General features: G+C 34.6%; 1 protein-coding gene across 4 annotated transcripts in view; it reads right to left on the bottom strand.

Annotated features, from left to right (window-relative positions):
• Positions 1-184: 184 nt before the first annotated feature.
• LOC136343439 (p53 apoptosis effector related to PMP-22) overlaps positions 185-21,135 on the bottom strand; it is a 37,895-nt gene continuing 16,944 nt past the window's right edge. For 3 of the 4 annotated variants that reach the window (XM_066290164.1, XM_066290163.1, XM_066290165.1), the window contains 4 exons: positions 6,702-6,888; positions 6,152-6,301; positions 5,871-5,933; positions 185-5,818 (listed from right to left, as the gene is read on the bottom strand). In XM_066290164.1, coding sequence (XP_066146261.1) covers positions 5,658-5,818; positions 5,871-5,933; positions 6,152-6,301; positions 6,702-6,888 — 561 coding nt within the window. In that variant the 3' untranslated portion in view covers positions 185-5,657. Of the gene's footprint in view, positions 5,819-5,870; positions 5,934-6,151; positions 6,302-6,701; positions 6,889-8,518; positions 8,707-21,135 lie in introns of those variants that run through there. The other variant, XM_066290162.1, reaches the window with a different exon arrangement.

The raw sequence follows: 21,135 nt of genomic DNA, 5'->3' as shown, positions 1-21,135 counted from the left end.
CGTTAAGGTTTTAATAGAACTTGAAGTCAAGCAGTACATCGCTGAAAAGGCTTTCAGCTAACGGAACTTTTCAGCTTCATTTCACACAAGAAATGAACATTTATTGTTTCCCTTCGGAGTTGTAAAACCGAGTAGTGGAATTAGTGGATAACGTAACTGAGGATCGTTTAAGAAAAGTCTTGAGAATTTGGTCACGTTTATTTTCAGAAGTATAAATAAGCTTAAATTTGCATAAAGTTAATAGTAACAAATTCTTAGTTGAATATAATGAACGAAAAATCGGGGATTGGTCCAAGTTATAAAACTGCAGCTGCCAATAATAAAGATAGATAACTGCGTAGATTAAAAGCGTAATCACGCACCATTTGTCCAAATGTAGGTATGTTAATGTGCTTCAAATTTTGGTCACAGAATATCAGTTCATCAACAACTTACAATGGAAGTTTCAGTTAAATGGTAAATTGTATTCTCTTTTACAAAAGCTTCATACGGTTAATTCGACTAGAAACATACGTTCGTGTGAGTATTAGTTATAAATTATAATATCTACAGATATAGAGATATGCTTAGTTATAAGAGGTTTTAACAATTTCAATGAGAAAAGTATCCAATAATTTTATCACAAAATCAATTCAATAGTTCTGAATATAATTCTCGGAAAGTTTCTCCAATAGAGAAATCCTCAGTTTTGTTGCAAATAATATGGAATAAGGGCCGTTGTGCAACCCTACAATAATCATTACGCTCAAGGTGACTGGTTTTCTAAGTTATCTAGTACTCTGCTGGTACTACTAATTACAAATGTATAAGATAAATATTAGCTACTCTTACCACATAATGTATAAATAAATATGCAAGACTTAATATTCACTTCTCTGGCATCAAAAACTTACAATTATTATAAACGGCCAAGCTAACGTATAGACTTATTAGGGACGAAGTTGTTTTGAAGAGGGAGGGATTTTAAGGAATACGTTAACTTGGCGAGTTATGCGTAATTTCTGATATTCGTCTTAAGCCTAATTATGTATAATTATATAATTTTGGGCCTATTAATTAATTAAACCATAAAAAGGATTCACCTCCACGGGGAAATGTTCCAATGCAAAAAAGTGAGGAAATGTAATCTTTTGAAGAAGCACCAATCATGTTAACCTCAAGGACCAAGCAGTGAACACAAGGTGCACACCGCCGTTGTGTATTTGTTCAAACTAACACTTTAAATGATATGCAAACTAGTTGGGTCTTGTGAAAATGATGCGGTTTGTAGTTCGCAAACTACGAAGCGATGGTGAGTAAGCGCGGCGTCACATGCAACGGAAAATGATGGAAAACGGAACACAACGGCTATGTCAAATTGTTATAATCTTGGTTGATCGGTTTAAAATTGATTTTGAGCTTCCGTGCCATTTCGCCCCCAATAAAATTGATAATCAACCTAAAATTTCATATAAATAAGAATAGTTCAATAGGAGATTTATTTTCTGCGGGAAACAGTTTAAGTTTGGAATTTCTAATGTTCGCGCAGCGATAGGTACCATGAACATAAATTAAGTAACCGAAACTGATGTACATAGCGTTGTCGACTAGAGAGACCCTATAGTGCAGTTTAAGAATCCTGTGTGAATTACCCATAAACAGAGTGTCCGAGGAAATAGTGACTACGTCTACTCAGTTAGGGATACGGGGAATAGTATTATAGAATTTTTTCTTCATTGTTTAATTTTGCACAAAGTTCTTATTAATTTGGGCAATGAGCATTACAGTAACGTGTTTTCTTTCATAAGGTTCTCAGGATTAGTTTTATTGTGAATGGAATTTTAGTCAAAAAACAAGCCGTTTACATCAGCGGTACGCTTTAATAATTATTCGCAAGATTTTTTATAAAAATTGGTACCATGTGTCGAACCTTTGAAATTTGTAAGGAATTATAGCTGCTCGATAAAAAAATGCCAGCGAGGGTCATTTTAGCAGTTTTTGCATTCCACCTACCGTAAATAAACCTGGTTTATTTAAAATAAAATTTAGAATTATTATAACCCTAATGGCAAAGTTAATATTAGCTGGACATATTAAATAAAAAATGTTAGTTGGAAAGCAAATGATTACAGACATTACGTGCAGAAAGGTATATATACCCACAGTCAAAAATATTGCATATTTTATTTTTAGTCATTATTTTTATATTTTTTGTTTCCTTTAGCACTTTTAGATTTATTATTGCTAGATACCTCACATTTAAAGGTTTCACATAAAACTTGATTTATTTTAAACAAAATAATATTTAGATATAGCTTTTATAGCTTATTAAGCAATAATGTCGGAAATTACAAGTATAGAACAAACGTATTTCTATAGTTTAGGTGAGTGAGATGCCACATTTAAGCGAGTTAGTTTCTATTAAAATTGCTACTTTAGTCAATGACGGTTGCAGACAAGAAGATATTGCGCGGAGATTGCATATCCATCAATCGACTCTGTCTCGTAAAGTAAAACGATACAATGAGACTAGAAAATACAAAAGGCGGTCTGGTCAAGGGCATAAATGATGTACAACACCAAGAAATTAGCAATGTTTAAGATTGAAATTCTTGCGAAATCACTCATCTACCGTTCCGTATCTGAAAAATAAATTACTTATCACTAGACAAATCAACGTAAGTGTTAAAACAGCAATAAGAAGACTAAAGGAGGTCGGTTTAAATCCGAAACGTCCTGCCAAAGCCCCTAGATTTATGCCACGTCACAAGATCAGACGGTTATAATTTGCACGAGTCCATGCTAATTGGAATGAACAACAAAGGGGAAAAATCCCTTTTACAGATGAAACTAGAACACAATTACGGAGCCAAATGAACGTGGTCTAGTATAAAGAAGGTCTGGGGAACGGTTCGCAAAATGTAATCTTATACAAAACATTGGGTTTGGTGGCGGTTCCATTATACCTTGGAGAGACATTAGTCGGGAGAGCTGCACAGAGTTTTTTTGAGGTAAATTTTAGAATGAATGCTGACTGATACATACGCAACATCCTTGAAGAGCATGTTTTTCCTTATGCCAGATTTATTGGGTAAGATAACTTTGTGCTAATGCATGATAATGCCCGCGTCTATGTCGCAAGAACAGTGACCCAGTACCTTCAGGATATCGGGAAAAATGTACTAGACTGCCAACCAATAAGTCCTAATGCTAATCCCATAAACATTTATGAGACATTTTGAAGCGACATGTACGAACACGAAAGCCAGCTTCGAACTCCATTGCAGAATTGAGAATTGCTGGACAAAAGAATGGAATCGAATTTCCCAAGAAACCATCAAACCACTGTTTGCCACCACAGAAACCACCATTTTGCAATGCATGCCTAGACGGATGCTGTTATTACTAGAACTAGAGGAGGAAATACTATCTACCAAAATATTTCCTTGTCTTAGAATATTATTATATTTTTGTTTTTGTTATTCTTTCTTATTAAATCTTACAACCATAACCAGGCTATTTTATGAATTCTTCTAAGAGTCCATTATAAAATTTCCATAATAATTCATTCGGCTATAACATATGCAAAACACTCCAGTGCAAGGCAATTAGCAATAAAAAAAAATACAAAAGATGCTAAAAGAAACAACACAGAATAATTACTTAAAACGAAATATGCAATATTTTTACCCGCGAGTGCATAAATAGGGTAGGGTAGGGCAAAGCCGCCCTCCGCCTTTTTCTGGACAACAGCAACCCTCAACCAATTCATTTTGTTTTGGTAGTGTAGGACATTGAATGTTACCAAATTGGTTATACAACAGATATCATTCAGTTTGGTTTGGATTGGTGAAATAAGCACAAGTTACTTTTGACGTGTTAAAAATATTTATTATTATTATTTTTAGAACAATATATTTCGATTTTTTGCAAGCAAATTCAATATTTACGAATCGAGGGTGAGTGATTTATAACAATTGGACATTCAATGATTTGAAATAGGCTTTTTTTGAGTAGAAACTATGTGAATATATATATTTTCACATGTATTGAACATAGTATCACGTAGCAAAGCCGAGCATCAAATGGTGGAGGTAAAGCCGGACGGTCACTTTTTCTGTTGATTTAACGCAGATGTGATTTTAATTCAATTTTCTGCTGATTGTCGACAGGCAAAAAGTGTCCAACCACAAAATTCAACCACATTTCAAAGACATAAGGGCTATTTTTACACTTTTTTTTGACAAAAACATTGTTACACAACGTACAAAAACTGGGCAATGAGTGACATATTTTTAATAAATGTTCTCAATTTGGTGTGAAAATATTTAGTTTGCTATTGACAATCGGCGGACAATTGAATTAAGGTCATATCTACGTTAAATCGCGAAAAAAAGACCGGTTGGCTTTAATCCACCATTTTTGAAACTCATAATAACTCAATTTTTTTTAATCGGCTAAACTACCAAATCCTACACTTGATAATTCACTCATCTATGGATGCAAAGTTGTGCATATTTATGTAAGCTTCAAATTTATATTCCCATAATTTGATAGGGTCCCATTTAAAAGCCTCATAGTTAAAAATGCTTACTAGGTGACTTTGTCCCATCCTACCCTAATGATTTAGTGGGAAAGCCGTTTCTCTGAAAAATGATGTCAGTGCTACTTAAAAAATAAAGGCAAGATGCCCTTTTCGAGTTTCGTTCACACTACTTTATAATAATGGGATTATCTATATTGTTTCTACTATAGAATCACAAACTGACCTTCATTAACCCTCTTGTACCTAGCACGTTATTGCATGACTCGAAATAAAGTGAACATAATTCCTCAAAACTCACAGATTTGCAAAGAGATTTCCCCTGGCAAACCTAAACGGTTCATTAGTCTTTTAGCATTAAATCCATACACCTAGCCTGCCCGGGTTGCCTCTCAGACGCACGACACTCATTCTTCAAACGAATGGCTAAAAACCTCTTAGTAAATCGTCCAAATACATGAACAAAAATGAAGACGAATGTATTAAGGGGTTCTTGCTTGGCCACTTTATATTAAAACAATATGGTAACAATGCAGAACTGTTCGGAATGAATACAAATAGTTGGAGGGTAACTGTGTTACATTTGCGAGCAACTAAAAACGTTAACGATTTACTCAAAATGTCTTTTCACCACGATATTTTCAGGTTTGGTAAATTAAATTAAAGTTGCACAAAGGAAAACGTTGAATCAGTGAAAGTTTGCAGTTAGAAATGATTAAATTTTGGTACATTGTGAACAATTATTAACCTTACACAATAAAGAGATCATAAATCATCATCGGGCCACATCAAACTTCGACTGATCGCTTACAAATAAACCAAATGGAATAAATTAAAACCTAAAGAATATTCAAAAAACTATTTTGTACGTAAATCCCGGAAAAAATAATGTCTTCACATATATCAAACTGACCAGGATTACACTCAGTTTCAGGCAAGCAACAATCACACTGGCTCCTGTAACAATTCAGGACAATAATCATCCGGTCAAAATCAAGAGTTTTGACCGCAATAAAAATATTGTTCCCCAATTCAAAGAAACCTCTCATTCACTCCGACATCGACTCCTTCGTGAGGAGTGATACGACGCCACATTTTAGGATCAGAGGACAACGTCGGGCAGACTATGTGGCCACTAGGCCCGCGAATCGTTATCGTGCACGATTTTCCGTTCTTTATAGTAGATCTCCTCGCTTTCTTTGTCGCAGATCAGCAAAACCACCCCGCTGAAGAGGAAGATGGCTACGCCCCAGCCCACGCCATAGGCCCAGCCAAATTCCCATATCGTTCGGTTACCTAACAAAACACATCACTACTTGTTATTACAAAATAAAAAGGAAAACCTTACCCAGATTAAGCTCTGCAGCAAAGCAAACAGGGTAGATGATGAGAGCTATCAGAATTGACGCAACTGAAACACAGAGAGCAAAGAATTTAATTTGAAGGTTCCAACGGAGTAATTCAAGTATACAGTGTGTAGTGCTTTATTCAGCAATGGCAATTGAGACGGCGAGAATAGTATTCTGAGATATGGCTTTTCCGTAGCATGCTTTTAATTCCGTTGACCGATAAAATTCATTAACATTTGGGCTTAGAAAAAGGCTAGTTTAAGCTGAGTAAGACACTTACGTGAAATTCCCATAACTATTACAGCAAATCTATAGTACTTGAATTTCGTGTGGTGGTCTTTCGTCCGCAATCCCAAACCGGTAAGGACGGTCGCAACAAGATCAGTCAATAAAGTTATCACACACAAAGTTGCAGATGCCTTAATATAAGCTGAAAAAGATATATATTCTAGACCTGTGCGAAAAAGAAATAAACATAGAAGACAGATGCCGTGGTCCGTCGTTTTTCAATAACATAAAAAGTGTGAGATATGTAATTTGCAGATTTTTTCGGAGGACAACGCCTTATTATTTTAAGTTAAAAAGACTGTTCAACCTGTAGTAACTGCCCAGCTACTATTAATTATGCGACTGAATTCCCAATTTAACTAGGGTTTGGGTAGGTAACCGATTTAATTACCATTTAAGTAAGAGAAAATAAATTTCCTTAAAATGATAAAGCGTCCGATATTGCAATTAGTCGCCCTTGTTTTTCTAATCCCCACTTTACTCATACTCATTAAATATGGACCGTTATTTCGTATTTAATCTAAGAAGTTAATTAACCTTACCAACATCTCTGGCACTATAACAGCCAGAACTACCTTTGGTATTAAAGGGTAAGGGTTCAGGGGCATTTTCTTCTATACAGTGCATGAAGAGTCCCTGTCTCCATCCCGCAGACATTAGCCAATCCGTGGACACTAATCCCATTATCATCAGCAATATGACGATTAGGCCGCAAATAAAGGCGATGACCTAATAAAATTAAAAAAGTGTTATACCAACCAAAACAAAGGGCTGACAATAAGTTTATGTTATACAAGTCAAGGTTTAAGTAACAGTTTTACGTAATCAATTACAGATCTGTATTCAGTGAGACCAGTAAAACGGAAATAAAAATATAAATTTGAATTCAATTCCACATAAACGAGGGGCCATTGTAACTTATTATCTTCACAACTATGATAACAATACATTTTTGGCGATTTTAGTATAGACAATAAAACAATGAACGCTGCATTAGCTACACGTAGTTCATAGGTTTGTTGTTGTCGGTTCTAAGTTACCCATTGCATTTTAAATCGATCGATAACGAAACTAATAACGAACATGAATTCGGAAGATGCCAATTAAACATTTCTTTATAAACAAACAAGAAAAAAATCTTTCTTATTACCTTGAACCTACGAAAACTGAAATTCTAAATCAAGTCATTCATTTAACAAACGTAAACATAAAATTGTGGGAACTGAAAATTGGGTCACCGTTTATAAACTTTTAGTGACTTTTAAATTCCATGAACTAAAGTATAACAACGTCATTTTCAATGATTCAAGAATGGGTACTTTGTTGATGACGATATCCATATTTGACACTTTACTCAGAGAGAATTGTTTCCTGTGAATTAACGAACAATTAACAGAAAGCAATTAATCCCGTGGAAAAGGTAGGACAGGCTGTTTTTAAATTCGACAGCCTGCTTTGAAACTCTACATATCTCGGAAACCGATAAAGGTGAATAATAGAAACAACACTTTAACAGATTTTAATTATAAAACTTTAGATTTAAAAAATCTAACATTATACAGGGTGTCCTTCTTAAAGGGTTCAAATTTCGAACATTTGAATGTGAACTAATGAGTTTGAGACCACGTCTTTAAGTTTGGCACATAACCCAGTTGTGAAATCCCAACAACTGGAAAACTGATAGACATAGGAACGGCTACTAATAGTTTTTTCCTATACTATGTATCGTCTATGAGCTTAAAAAATCGAATAATCTTACGGTAGTTGGACTGGGAAACAAAATCCTCAAAACTTTTTACTTGCATTATTAGACGTTTCAAATACGAATATAATAATATACGGTTTTATATTCAAACTAATTACGATAAAAATCCGATGTGAGTATTACCAGTACAGGAAATAGGTATTTCTAATGTACACGTTGAGATTGATTTTACATAATGAGGTCATACAAACAAGATTAATATCAGTTGGGTACAACCCTTACAAAATCACTCCAACCTCCTTAACATGGTAGGATAGTTTTAAAGAGGAAACGATACAATTTAATTATATGTATTTAGTAGTTGAAGCACATATTGTAGTGCTTTATGGGCTTCAGCAAAATTAAACATTTGAGCCGACTCAAAACGCAGAAGCAACAACATTTGCCCGCAAAGTTACTTAGTTTGATCTTTACTGAAAAGTGGACGTAGCCGATGATCGCTCATTTGCAAAAAGCGTCATTTCTTCCACGTTTTAGACGAATCTTCTTACATAATTCGATTTTTTAGTCAAATAGTGAGAAAGAAATAAATAATTTTGTGGCATTTTTTTCTTGTGTAAAATGTCAACAAGATCTCCCACGTTCAAAACTTACTCGTCTATATCGATGTTTCATAGCAGCCAACCTCAACATAACCTTATCACCCATATCGAAGTCGACGAGTTGTTCTCAACTAACTAAAAAGATGCACGATAAGGCTGGAACTACGAGTACTACCGTCAACACTTGTGACTCAGGGCATCGATACCTACTGATTGAAAAAAGCACACACAATACCCAACACCAAATGTGTGCAAGCCCAATGATACAATTTTCGTGATTCACTGGAGTTTGGTATGTATAGACATCAAGGAGAATTTTCTCATATTTCACTGGTAAGACAACATATAATATAAACTAAAATCCAGCAAATAAGCAATATTAATTAGTTTTTGTATGAATTCTGGTTAAATATTTGAGTGCTCGAATAGTTACTGAAAACATCGCCTTTAATCTAATCATGTTTGTGATTGGAAACTACCATAAATGGACGGGTGGAATAAGAATTTTCTGTAGGATGTGTGCTATAAAGAAAGCAAGCGAAAACTCTTTGAAAGATTCAATTCAAAATACACATTGAACTCTTATCAACAAACAGTGCACATACATTTTTATACACGCTCAGACCATTGTCTCAAAGAAAGATAAGCGAGTAAAAGCGACGGAGGAAAAGGCTCTGTCTGGTATTGCTGCCGTAAGGCCCCAAGAATTGTATGAAATTGAACTTGGACCTCTGAAATCATAAATAAAGTGCGAAGCTTGTTCGGAAATTGTTCAACGAACGTTAAAAGAATTAACCTGGGCAAAAAATCTTAGGTTTTATATGCAGTAAACAAGCAAAATACAACGAAAAACCTGTGTACGCTATTATCAGTTATAAGCAAACAATACACAGTATTGTCCATAATGATATCCATAGTGCATGTTTTGTGAAAGCTCACATATATCCAGCTTAGTTGCTAAAAATAAAACATGAGCATTCAATTCTTTAAGTGCAGTCGAAATACCGTGCATTTTTCATATAAACGTACGTATGTACGTACATGGTGAAATACCTGCGGGATTTCTAATCAATTGCCGACAAGTGAAAAGAGCATTTTGGAGGGATTTAGTGGACTGTTGCAAAAGTTCAACAGCGGAAAATTTGCATTTTGCTACTCCCCTTTCGTTCTTTGAAGTTTGAACAGAATAGAACGATCAAGGACGATTGAATGAAAGCTTACAAACATGTTCATTAACTGGTAAGCTCTTTAAATACCTATTTAATTTTTAATTTAATATCACCAAAATCATTCAATGCAATTGCCCGGAATTTAACCAAGTTGCATATTTTTATCGAACTGCATCGCTGTAAATACATGGTGGCCTAGAAAACATCGCACAGGACAAATCTCCCCAGTGCAAACGGCTTGATTTGGCTTCGCTTACCATCGCAGCACAATTGTTTCAACTACTGTCCAAAGCTGCAGCTATCGGTGCAGTGTGTTGAAAATGAACACATTTGATGAATTAGTGCTTGTCAATGGTTCTACTAGAATAAACGAATTTTTTTGGTCACGAATAACGACCAAAAGCGTTTCGGAAATATGAGCTTTCAGTAACGATGAAGCAAAAATGTGTGGGGCCGTATCGACGTGATTGATGACAAATTAATTACGAACATTACCTAGAGCCCCAACGGAACTTAGTCTCTGAATACAATCGATCCAATTAAATAAATAATCAATGGCGCATCTAGCAGACGTACAAGCCCTCTTGCGGTGAGAATAGCAAATGAACACTGACAAAAAGGCGAACAATCGTTTTTGCGAGGTGTCTTGGTTTCTGCTGAACGTATCCTCCAGATAATGGTTAGGGTCTGATGTTGAATCAGGCTGAAGGGAAATTTATAGTCAAAATGGTAAAAGTAATTTTACTTTAAGCTTCGCAGCCGGCTCCTAACTAGCTACTAAATTCTCAAGACACAAAACCTGAGATATAAATAAATCTGTCTTTTTTAAAATACACGATTGAGCGGGAGTAGAAAAATGTCGTCGCTACTGATTTACACTCCAATACGCTCTAAAATTTTCAAACGCGCGATCACATACATTAATTTTTCTTCCTAGCACATGAATTTCCGTTTCCCATTATTCCTTTAAAAGGCTCCATGGCCAAGATTAATAGTGCGAGCACGCAAAAGTCATCAATTATAAATAAACTGAAATTTGAACAAAAAAGGCCCGTTCGGAGTATCGAGTTATTATCGGAAATCGAGTGCGATTGACTGGAATATCTTGGGTAATTTTTCAAGTTGCTTCGTTATTTTGGTGGGTTCTTCAACCCACTTGAAATGAGTTCAAACAAAAAATTACGACTGGAACAATGAGAGCACGCAAACGCTACACATTTGTTTGCTCTGCACTTCGAGCGGAGCAACTTGAGCATACTTGAAATTTCAAACTCAAATTGAGCATAAGTGAAAATTCGTGTTACAATTTGATGAATACTTAATACAATTTACGATTCCACAAGTACTTAATTCTAATGTCTTCCTTTTTAAGAAGTTGCACTACTCCCACAGTTAAAGTTGGTGACAATCCCTTTCCCGGTTTGAAATAAATTTCCGGGATTAAGGGCATTAAATCGCAAGGTTATACGTCCGATTCTCCTACTCAGCCACGGCGAAACTTTTAATTAGATGTCTGTTTCAAGCCATGGCAATAAATATTTAGAAAAAGACCGTCGCTTCACACGGAAATATGTTATACACACGAACACTATTTCACGCGAAACACCCAGGGATTTCATTTGTTCGCTGGTTGTAATTAAAAACTATCTCGCCCCGACACGTCGTAATTTTTTTTCCAAAAAGGGTAATTTAGAACCGCTTAAAAAAGTACCACCGAAAAAGATACACGAAATGGGACTTTGATTTTCGTTCTACAACACGGCGCAAAATCCACGGGTCGTTAAACCGATGCGGTGTAGCAACGAAATAAGGGCAAAAAGTGTGGAATTTACCATCTGACACCCACCGGCGGGAAAAATGAATTACGCTTTATAAAATAATCCGGTAGAGTGTAAACCGCGGACCCAAAATGCGGCAGAAATTATTTATATTCCGCAAGTCAATTGGCAAATGCTGGATTTAATAAATAACATAAGCCAGGCGATAAAATTTTAAAGAGATAAAAATTTATCGCACATTGTCAAACAAGCGATTTAGGAAGAACTTTACGTTAAACCCCGACAATGCATTCCTTGGGTACTCGTATATCTACAACGTACGGAAATTTTTAGTAAAAACAAACGAATTTCCTCTTTGAGGAACGGGAGGTAAAGAAACAAGATGTGATAACGGAGGTCGGCACGTATCGAATGAGTTCCAATTTGTTGCTAGAGAAAGTCGATATTTATTGACTTTTCTACCCCTTAAACCCTAGGACAAAACTGAAAGGCTAAGAGATTCAATCGGATTTTAATGAAAAAAGCAAGAACTACGAGTGAAACGGCGAAGCTGCCGAAAAATCTCGGAACGAAGCTATTAGAATTGCGGCAAATCGCGACCCTTCTAATTTAATCCAGTAGATCGGAATCGTAGTAGTGTTCATACAAGACATCCCGAAGAGGAAGGTCAATCGGCTACCCGCAGATTCCCACTGCATAGAAAAATGTTTGTTTCGAAATCACCTTCTTTTCTGCACCTCCAATGCAGCAGCTCTTCGGGTTCCCAACGTATCGGCACGTAAAATTAGGAAAGTGTCTCATACTGGGCACCCCCTGACACAATCGACATATATGGACCTCGCGTTAAATGACCACAAACGACTAGAGCAGCATTATTCTTGGAAATTGGCTAACTCACTGTTTTTAGTAATTAGTTTCCAGACGAATTCGTCGAGAATATTCGTTCATCATAAAGCTGAACTGTCCTTTTGAATAGAAATTTGAATGGCGAAGAAAAGGAACAGAAATGACACAGAAAGGCTAATGCTAAAGGAAGAAGCTCCCCTTTCAGACGATTCTTAATGTGTTCGCTTCCTCGGAATGACAGACATGGCGGAGAGGGACAACAGTGTGTTATTGGACCCGCATGTTTATCGAGTGTTCTTCCCATCATTCGGACAAATTATTAAATTGAGGCCGACTAAAATGGAATTTGAAGCATTTAGAAACATCAGCCCTCCCCTTTCCGTTTCCGGGATTGACATCACTCACAAGATCCCCTGCAGAATGAGCCTTCCCCTCCACGGCCATATAACTTCAACGACTAAGTCAAAAGTATTAAGAACGCACATGCGTACTTTAGCCAATGAAACCGGACCGATAACTCCATTCGAAATTAAAAAAAAAAAAATAATAAATTCAGTCTTTGCTGATAGTTACAATTGTTCGAACTCAGTGCTTACTCAAGTTTGCTATGGCTCATTAAACGCTTGATCAAAACGTCCCCAAAGCTTGCAGTTTAGTCTCATTTACTTCCTGGGCGGTAGCTACTCCCTACAATGTAAAACGTCCTAAATCCTTCCTATCTTCGTGCAAGAACGAAATTAAACAATAATTTTAACCAGCTACTAAACGTTCGTTGTTTAACATTTTCATCAAGTATTTGAATATGCTAAAACTTTAAAAGGCTCGAAACTGCCGACAATAATTATCTTACACCCTAGTTACGCTTTAACGCAAAGTTCCCTTTTGTCGCTTTGCCTTTTCGCACTCTTTGGGGGGAGGGGGACGTGGAGGGGGGGGGGGGGGTGTTATCATTTACAAAACCCTGCAAACTTTATAATGTTACGATAGAAGTTTTGAAAGTTGAATAAAACAAACGTTCCCAGAGTAATTATGTAACGGGGAGGTTTTCGAATAGAGACATCAATGTTTAGCTCTTATTCCAATAAATTACAATTTGAGACTTTTACAATCGTCCTAACCGATTAATGGAACTTGTAACAATTAAGATATGGCCACAAATCGCTTTCCAAACTTTCGATTGATTTATTCGCATTTATGACGGGTGCAGTGTTAGTGCAATATTCCAGGGCAAATTTACGGTTGCCACAAGTCTATGACACACCCTTCCGTCTGAGACAAGAATATCGTTTATTGATTTTATATCCACTAAACTTAATTAATGTAATGACCCGGCATTAGTAAATGGCAGCCTATTACCCCAATTCTTAGTCTAAACATACCATAAAGTGTGCATTTAAAAATAATTGAGTTATCAACAACGTAAAATTCAAACCAATATTAATGATAATAACTGAGGCCCGACTGTGCACGTTCGATTTGGACACGGCGAGTCTCTAACTTGGAATAAGTTGAGAAGAGAAAGACAGTTTTTTTTTTCAGAAATATCCTCGGACACGACGATTTCTTATTGATGTAAGAAAATTTTATTCGGAGTGTCCTAAGTAGGAGAAATGACGTCATCGACTATTTTTTTTAAACGACAATCCCAACTTTTTTATGACTATTCTCAGAGAGTATGTCAACTTCCGCATGTGTACAAAATGCCAAATTTTTCTTCCTTGTCGTTTAAAAAATATTTAACGAACACAAACTAATTCGAAAAATTAAGAAATCTGCTTCAACTCAATAATCTTTCTTCAATAAATTCTCAAAATGTTCTTCATTTACTATCTGACAATACCCTAAATAGAACAGAAGCTCGTTTTGAACATTTCTAATTACTTCGGCGGAAATAAGCCTGCACTCCTGTCTTGTTCGTTCTTGCAACTTCTCAATGTCTTCCGGTTTGGTCTTAAAAACTTTGCTTTTCGAGTACTCTCATAAAAAATAGTCCATAGCTATTAAATCCGGAGAGCTGAGTAGCCGTTCAAAAGGTCCTCTTCTACTAATCCATCCGCCTGGAAATACGACATCCAGATACTCACGGAGAGGTCTTGAAAATGAAAAGGCGCACCGTCTTGTTAAAACCAGATGTCTCTATTCGGGACATCGCCATTAACCGGATTCGGAAACAGAGTAACCAAATTCGGAACTAGGTCCTCCTGCAAAAATTCTAAATATCCAGCTCCATTGAAATTTCCTTGGAAAAAAAGAGTTTAAATTACTCGATCATCAGCAATCCCTGGCCAAACATTGACTATTTTTAGATGTTGGAGTGTGGCCTTCTCTCGTACAGTGTGGGTTCTTGTCTGCTCAATAATGACAATTTGGACGATTTACCTCACCATTTAACATAAACGTCGATTTATCAAAAAACAGCGCTTTTTCTATGTTTAGAACATTTCTGTCTAGTAGATCTATCATTGGTCTATCAATGGAGAAATCTTCTCTCCCAATCATCTTCGGTGAGTTCCTGGAGGATTCTCATTTTATAAGGATGAAATTTTAGGGCGTTAAGAATTTTTGCCACCGAAAATTTGCTAATTTCGAGTTCCCTAGTTATATGCCTAGTGCAGATATGTAGATTTTCTTGAACAGAGAGAAATACATTCATTTTGACCTGTTCATTGAGCGCACTCTGACGCTGATTGCTTGTTTTTCTCAAATGCCCATTTTCCCCAAACTGTTTTCAATGTTGCTTGCGGTACTCTGCGATATAGGTTGTAAATTAGTATACTCCTCTTTAAATAAATGAGTAACTTCATTTTGTGTTCTTGTCCTATCTCCGAATCCAATCATCATTAAAATTTCATTCTTGTGGGTTTTCGCTAAACACGGCATTTTAGTCTCTTTTTGAACAAACGATGTTTCTCACAAAATGATGAATTAATAAATATCCTTGCTGTATACAATTGGAATGCAATGGTACTCTTTTTACTTGTTCAACATTGTGGTAAGGCGTCAGCCCAGTTTGACAAAAAACGATAAACGAATGCTTTTTAGCATGCCATTTTGAAATTGTATAAAAACGTGGCACTTTATGCGCAAGTGTAACTTGAAATGCCCTTTAAGAATACTCATAAAAAAATTAGCATTGCCATTTAAAAAGAATAGTCAATGACGTCATATCCCAAATTTAGGACACGCTGTATAAAATTTTCTTACATCACAAAGAGCGCAATTTAAAATATTAATCGACATATATGGCTATATAAAAAAAAATGTCTTTAATTTACTGAATTTATTCCAATTTGGAGACTGAAACTGTATACAAAGGGATTTTTAGTTCACCGACAAAGGGAGGTAGATGAAATGTAAAGCATGTATTCTTGCAAAAGTAGGACATTTTGAGCAACTGCTATGATATAATCGCTTCTAACTCTCTCATTTGTGTGAATTTTAATAATAAATCGGTAATATGCAGAAAACTTTGAATTCTTCTGAGTCCTTAAATAAATAAAATATACAGTGGGGCCCACATAAATATGAACAATGATAAAACATAAAACACTAATTTGCTATAATTGGAATATCAAAAAATCTTTTATTACAATGATTTAGTTAAATAAATATTCACTTCCGATGAACATTTCTAATATTGTTAATGAAAACATAGCGTACGGCGCAATAAACACAATTCTTCAGGGAAAATAAATAAGAACGATTTGAAAATATATTGTTATTAGTTCTGTTTGTTGGTTCTTGTGCGTTAGATCAGACATATGTACAAAAACCAAAATAGGTACAAAACAACATAGTGCTTCTCGTTTTTGAAAAGCAATAACATCATTAGTGAATAAAAATAGGTCTTATAGCAAAATTGCCGAGCATTTAGATTGTTTAAAAACAAAGAATTTTAACACAGTTAAATTTTAACTTGCACCAAACGTTAAAAAACCCTATATGAAAAATAATGAGAGAGAAAAACTACCAAGAGATTTGAAGAATGATAATTCATGCAAAACAAAAACCAAAACTCACATCAAATCAACAGCAAAAGGAATTGTTTAACATTGAAACTTACACAGTGTCTACAAAAACAATTAGAAGACGCTTGAACAAAAATGACTTATTTGGAAGAGTTTCCAGAAAAACACCTTTATAACAACAAAGAAAAAATAGAACCGCCAGTTTGAAATGTGCGAAGAGTCATATCGAATGGAGAACTACACAATGGAGGCATATTCTGTGATCGGATTAAATTAATATTAATAGGTTCACTTCTGATGGCCGAACTTATATTAGACGACCTCCTAACACGGAATTCAATTCAAGATATACCACAATAACCATCAAGCACGGGGGAGGAAACATTAAATTGTAGGATTGTATATCTTGGCATGACGTATTGTAAAACCGATAGTAAAAACCGATGGTATGTTGAATATACATAAATATCTAGATATCCTTAAAAATGCGATTCTACCGTACGAGGAAAAAATCTACTAGTTATCTAACAATTCCAGCGTCATAACGGTCCCAAACCAACACCGACAAATTGTAAAGGACTAGTTAATGGAATATCAAATTCGTATTGTTAATTGGCTTGCTTGCAATTCGGATTTGAATCTCTTTGAAAATTTGTGGTGGTATGCAAAGCAAGCCCTCAGGAATAAACACATAACAAATTTGTTTCAATTGTATGAAGAAATTCAACCGATTTGGTATGCAATACCACAAGAACGACACAAAAACTTAATAAAATCATCACCTCGACGTTGTCCAGAAGTAATTAAAAATAAAGATTATTCAACGAAATGTTAATATGCATTTAAATGTACGGATAGAGTGTTTTGCAGTTAATTTAATAAATGTCAAATATTAAGAATATTCTAATACGATAATTAAATATGAGGACGGTCGCTCTTACTTAATTTGTCCATGATAATATGTTTTTAATTTTTTTGTAAAACGTTTTTTTTTCTTTATAATAAAATATACAATACAAAAATAATTTGATCTCAATGAAGAAACATCTTGACGCTTCTACTAAAGTCTTTTTTTTATCAATGCATCTACTTTTTTGAAATTTTCAAGTCGTTCTTATTTATGTTTCCGTCACCGTATTTAAAATAGGACATATGTGTGTCTATTTGAAGCTTTTTTCTTAAGATGTCCTCACCTTTCATCTATCTCACATTGTCAGCAAGCTAAAAAATCACCTTGTATATTTTGGAATTATTCTCTTAGATCTTTCAAAGATTAAAAATCAAATGAGCATCCTAAAACCAGATTTTCAGATGTACGCCAAGCAAAAATATTGTCCGCATCACATAAACAGAAGCCCCCATTAAGATGAGATGTTTTCAGAGGCTAACTTTACTGAATATCCCCAAAACGTAAATAAGCAACGATTTCAGGTTTCATTCAGTCCCCTGGAGCATCCTCTATTCAAAACGATCCTCGTATCGTATTGTATCTCCTTAGGGATGGAAAATGGCCAGCCTAAGACATAGGCATGACTGAACGTAACGGTTTTCACTCAGGGAGATTTTGGAAGTTTCGAATGCAATTTTGTTTGATTTACCAAAGATCTGTTGTTGTTGTCATGGGGAATTTTGGGTTTAATTTCTGATAAACTACCATTGGAATGTGCATCTAAGTCTAAAATCAGTCTCGTGTGCGCTATATTCGACGACCGTAAAATATACATTAGTAGTTAACTTTGATATTATAATGGGTTGAGAGACAAAAACAAGGAATATAACAAAAATTATATACAGGGTGTTCGGTAAGGTCATGTCATAAATTTTAGATGATTTAGAGAAGGCTAAAGCAATGCAAAAAAAAAATCCTAGCATCCTTCGTTACCAAGTTATTCCTCCTTAAAATAAATTATTAAATAAAGTGTTTTTGTTGTAACTTTCAAACAATCATTATGGTAACAATGGACCTTGGGAGGTTTAAATAACTCACAATCGTGCTTATTTTAATATAAACAGATGCTCCAGGTATCTTCCTTATACAGAGGAAGTCAAAGTTTCACGTTCAAACCCATTAAATTTTTTTAATTGACGAAATCCGAATTTCTTCATATCTTGGTTTCATAGTTTTCCGACAAAAAAGGGCATACAGAGTTTCTCATTCAAATCCGTGATTGAATATTATTCAAAAACGGAATATTGTATGAAAAAAAGTTTCAAATAAAACTTGTCCGGTGGGAAAAGGGACATTTCATGAAGATAGTGACTGTTAGCCAAAACGTCAAATTTAAAATAATTTCAAGAGCAACGTGTTTTTTCAAATGGCAACTCCCTATTTTTTTTACAGAATCTTGTATAACTTCAAAACATTAATATCTTTTATTTGAACAATTCTTTTATTAGTCGTTTTGTTACAGATTTTTGTCAAATTTTTGAGATAGTCGAAATTATTGCATTTTTTTCTAGAAAAGTTTTTCAATGCATATTCTGTGTAAAACTCACAATAATCCTTCTATCTAATAAAAAAAAAATATATATATGTATATACATTTCTATGAATAAAATATTTTCTTAAATTCCCTCTCGTTAGAGTTACCTTACAAGAAGGTCTACAGGAAATCGATATTCTTTTTTCGAAAATAAATCTAATTGTTTTGAGTGAAATAATTTAAAAATGATTCTTTTCATTTCAAAATTCAATTGAAATAGATCGTTACACTTGGGATGAAAAATTAGAAATGGTATTTATTTATGGAGAAACTGGAAGAAATGTTAGGCGGGTAGTAGAAGTTTATGCTGAAAGATTTCCGGATGAAAAAGTTCTCTGTTGAACGACTTTCAACAGTCATTAAAAATTTCAAAGAAACGGAAACGTTGGAAACAAAAAAAAAACGAAGTCGCTCCCGAAGAGCAAGACATGAAGGCAATCAAATAGCAGTTCTTGCAGCTGTTACCTTCGATCCCCGTGCAAGTTGTCGTCAAATTGCTGCTGACCCAAATATATTAAAGACAAGTGTCCGAAAAATATTGAAATTGAATAAATACCATTCTTACTACATTTATTTACCTTAGGAACTCCATGGAACTGATTTTGAAAAATGAGTCAATTTTTGTAATTGGGCAAGGTAGCAATTCAATCAAAATGCAAATTTTTCTCCAACGTTTTGTTTTTCCAACAAATCCACATTCATAAACCATGGTCCAGTGAATCGCTATAATCCGCATTTTTGGAGTGCTGTAAACCCACACTGTCTTAGAGAAGTTGAATATCAAAGACAATGGTCAGTGGTTTCAACGACCATTATACAGTATTTTTGGAGAATACTTAATTGAACATTTTTTCATTGAAGAAAATTTGAATGGAAAAATGTATCGCAATTTCTTGAGTAATAACTTTCCGAAACTGTTAGAAAACGTTCCACTTCCGATTAGACGAGTGATGTGGTATCAGCATGACGGTTATCCCGCACATTTTTCTAGAAAGTCTAAGTGAGTTTCTGCATGAAATGTATACAGATCGATGACTTGGACGGGGCGATCCAGTGAATTGGCCTCCTAGATCTCCTGATCTGACCTCACTAGATTTTTTCTTTTAGGGTTTTATAAAGGACAAAGTTTATATAGAAATATCAACTGCAGACGATATGAAAAGGAGAATAAAAAATGCATATCAATTAATAAACGGAGAGATATTGCGCAGAGTAAATAATTCTTTTTGAATAGGAGTTGAAACATGTTTGGTGCAGAAAAGACATTCTTTTGAGCATTTGCTTCCATACGTTTGTCAAATCAGGATTTTAAATTAATTTGCAAAATTCAAAATATATAATTTCTTTTTCATAGAAATATTTTTTTTGCTTAGATAGAAGGATTGTTATGAGTTTTATACAGAATATGCCATTATTCCAAAACTTTTTTAGAAAAAAAAAACGTAATAATTTTGATTATCTCAAAAATTAGACAAAAATAAAAGATGACTGCAGTAAAAAGTCTGATAAAAAATTGTTTAAATAAAAGATATTCATTTTTTAAGGTATACAAGGATCTGTAAAAATACCTGGTCGCCATTTAAAAAAAATACCCTTCAAACGACGTTTTGGCTAAAAGTAATTGTCTTCACGACATGTCCTCTTTACTGGACAGTTTTTATTTGAAACTTTTTTTATACAACGTACTGTTTTTGAGTAAACTTCAATCCCAACTTTAAATGGGACACCCTGTATATAGCTTAAATCAATATCTTGTACCGTTTTTGAAAAGATCTCTTTTTATTATCAACATACGTATATCACACATGCAAAAATTTGAATTAAAATAAAATAGCAGTTTAATCTACAAAAAACTAGGCATTACGGCGAAAGTTCTCGAGCCTATTAAGGTTAGTTCACCACGAATTGTTACACATTGTCTGAAGTTTTCTTAACATCTTCCAAAGAAAAAAAAATCTTTACTAAATAATTCCAGTTTGGTATAAGTCAGATCGATAGCAAAAGTTATTTTAATATCATGGAGTTTAACAACAAAGAGTATACAGATATGCATTTAATGTTCAGATTTGCAAAAGGAAGTGCTGTCGAAGCTGTTCATTGCTATGCCAATTGTTTTCCAAATCGACGAATTCCAGATAGAGAACTTTTATACGAATTGATAAAAGTGTGCAACAAATTGGTATCTTGAAATGCTAAATTTATATTATTATACTTCAATGATTTCTGGATCAGATTCTCTTAAACCAAAACGTGGCACAGTCTGGCGATTAAGAAACACCAAAACTGCTCAAACTACAGAACAAATATTAAGTTTGATAAAGAGGAAAAGAAATTGAAAGAGAATAACTTGGTAAAGAAGCACACAAGGATTTTTTAATGTGAATTGCTACAATTCTTTTAGCCTTGTTTATAATCTCTAGAATTT

The sequence above is a fragment of the Euwallacea fornicatus genome, chromosome 14, assembly GCF_040115645.1.
Source record: "Euwallacea fornicatus isolate EFF26 chromosome 14, ASM4011564v1, whole genome shotgun sequence".
NCBI classification, from domain to species: domain Eukaryota; kingdom Metazoa; phylum Arthropoda; class Insecta; order Coleoptera; family Curculionidae; genus Euwallacea; species Euwallacea fornicatus.
The sequence above is the reverse complement of the archived record's forward strand: the minus strand, read 5'-3'. Positions and strand labels throughout refer to the sequence as shown.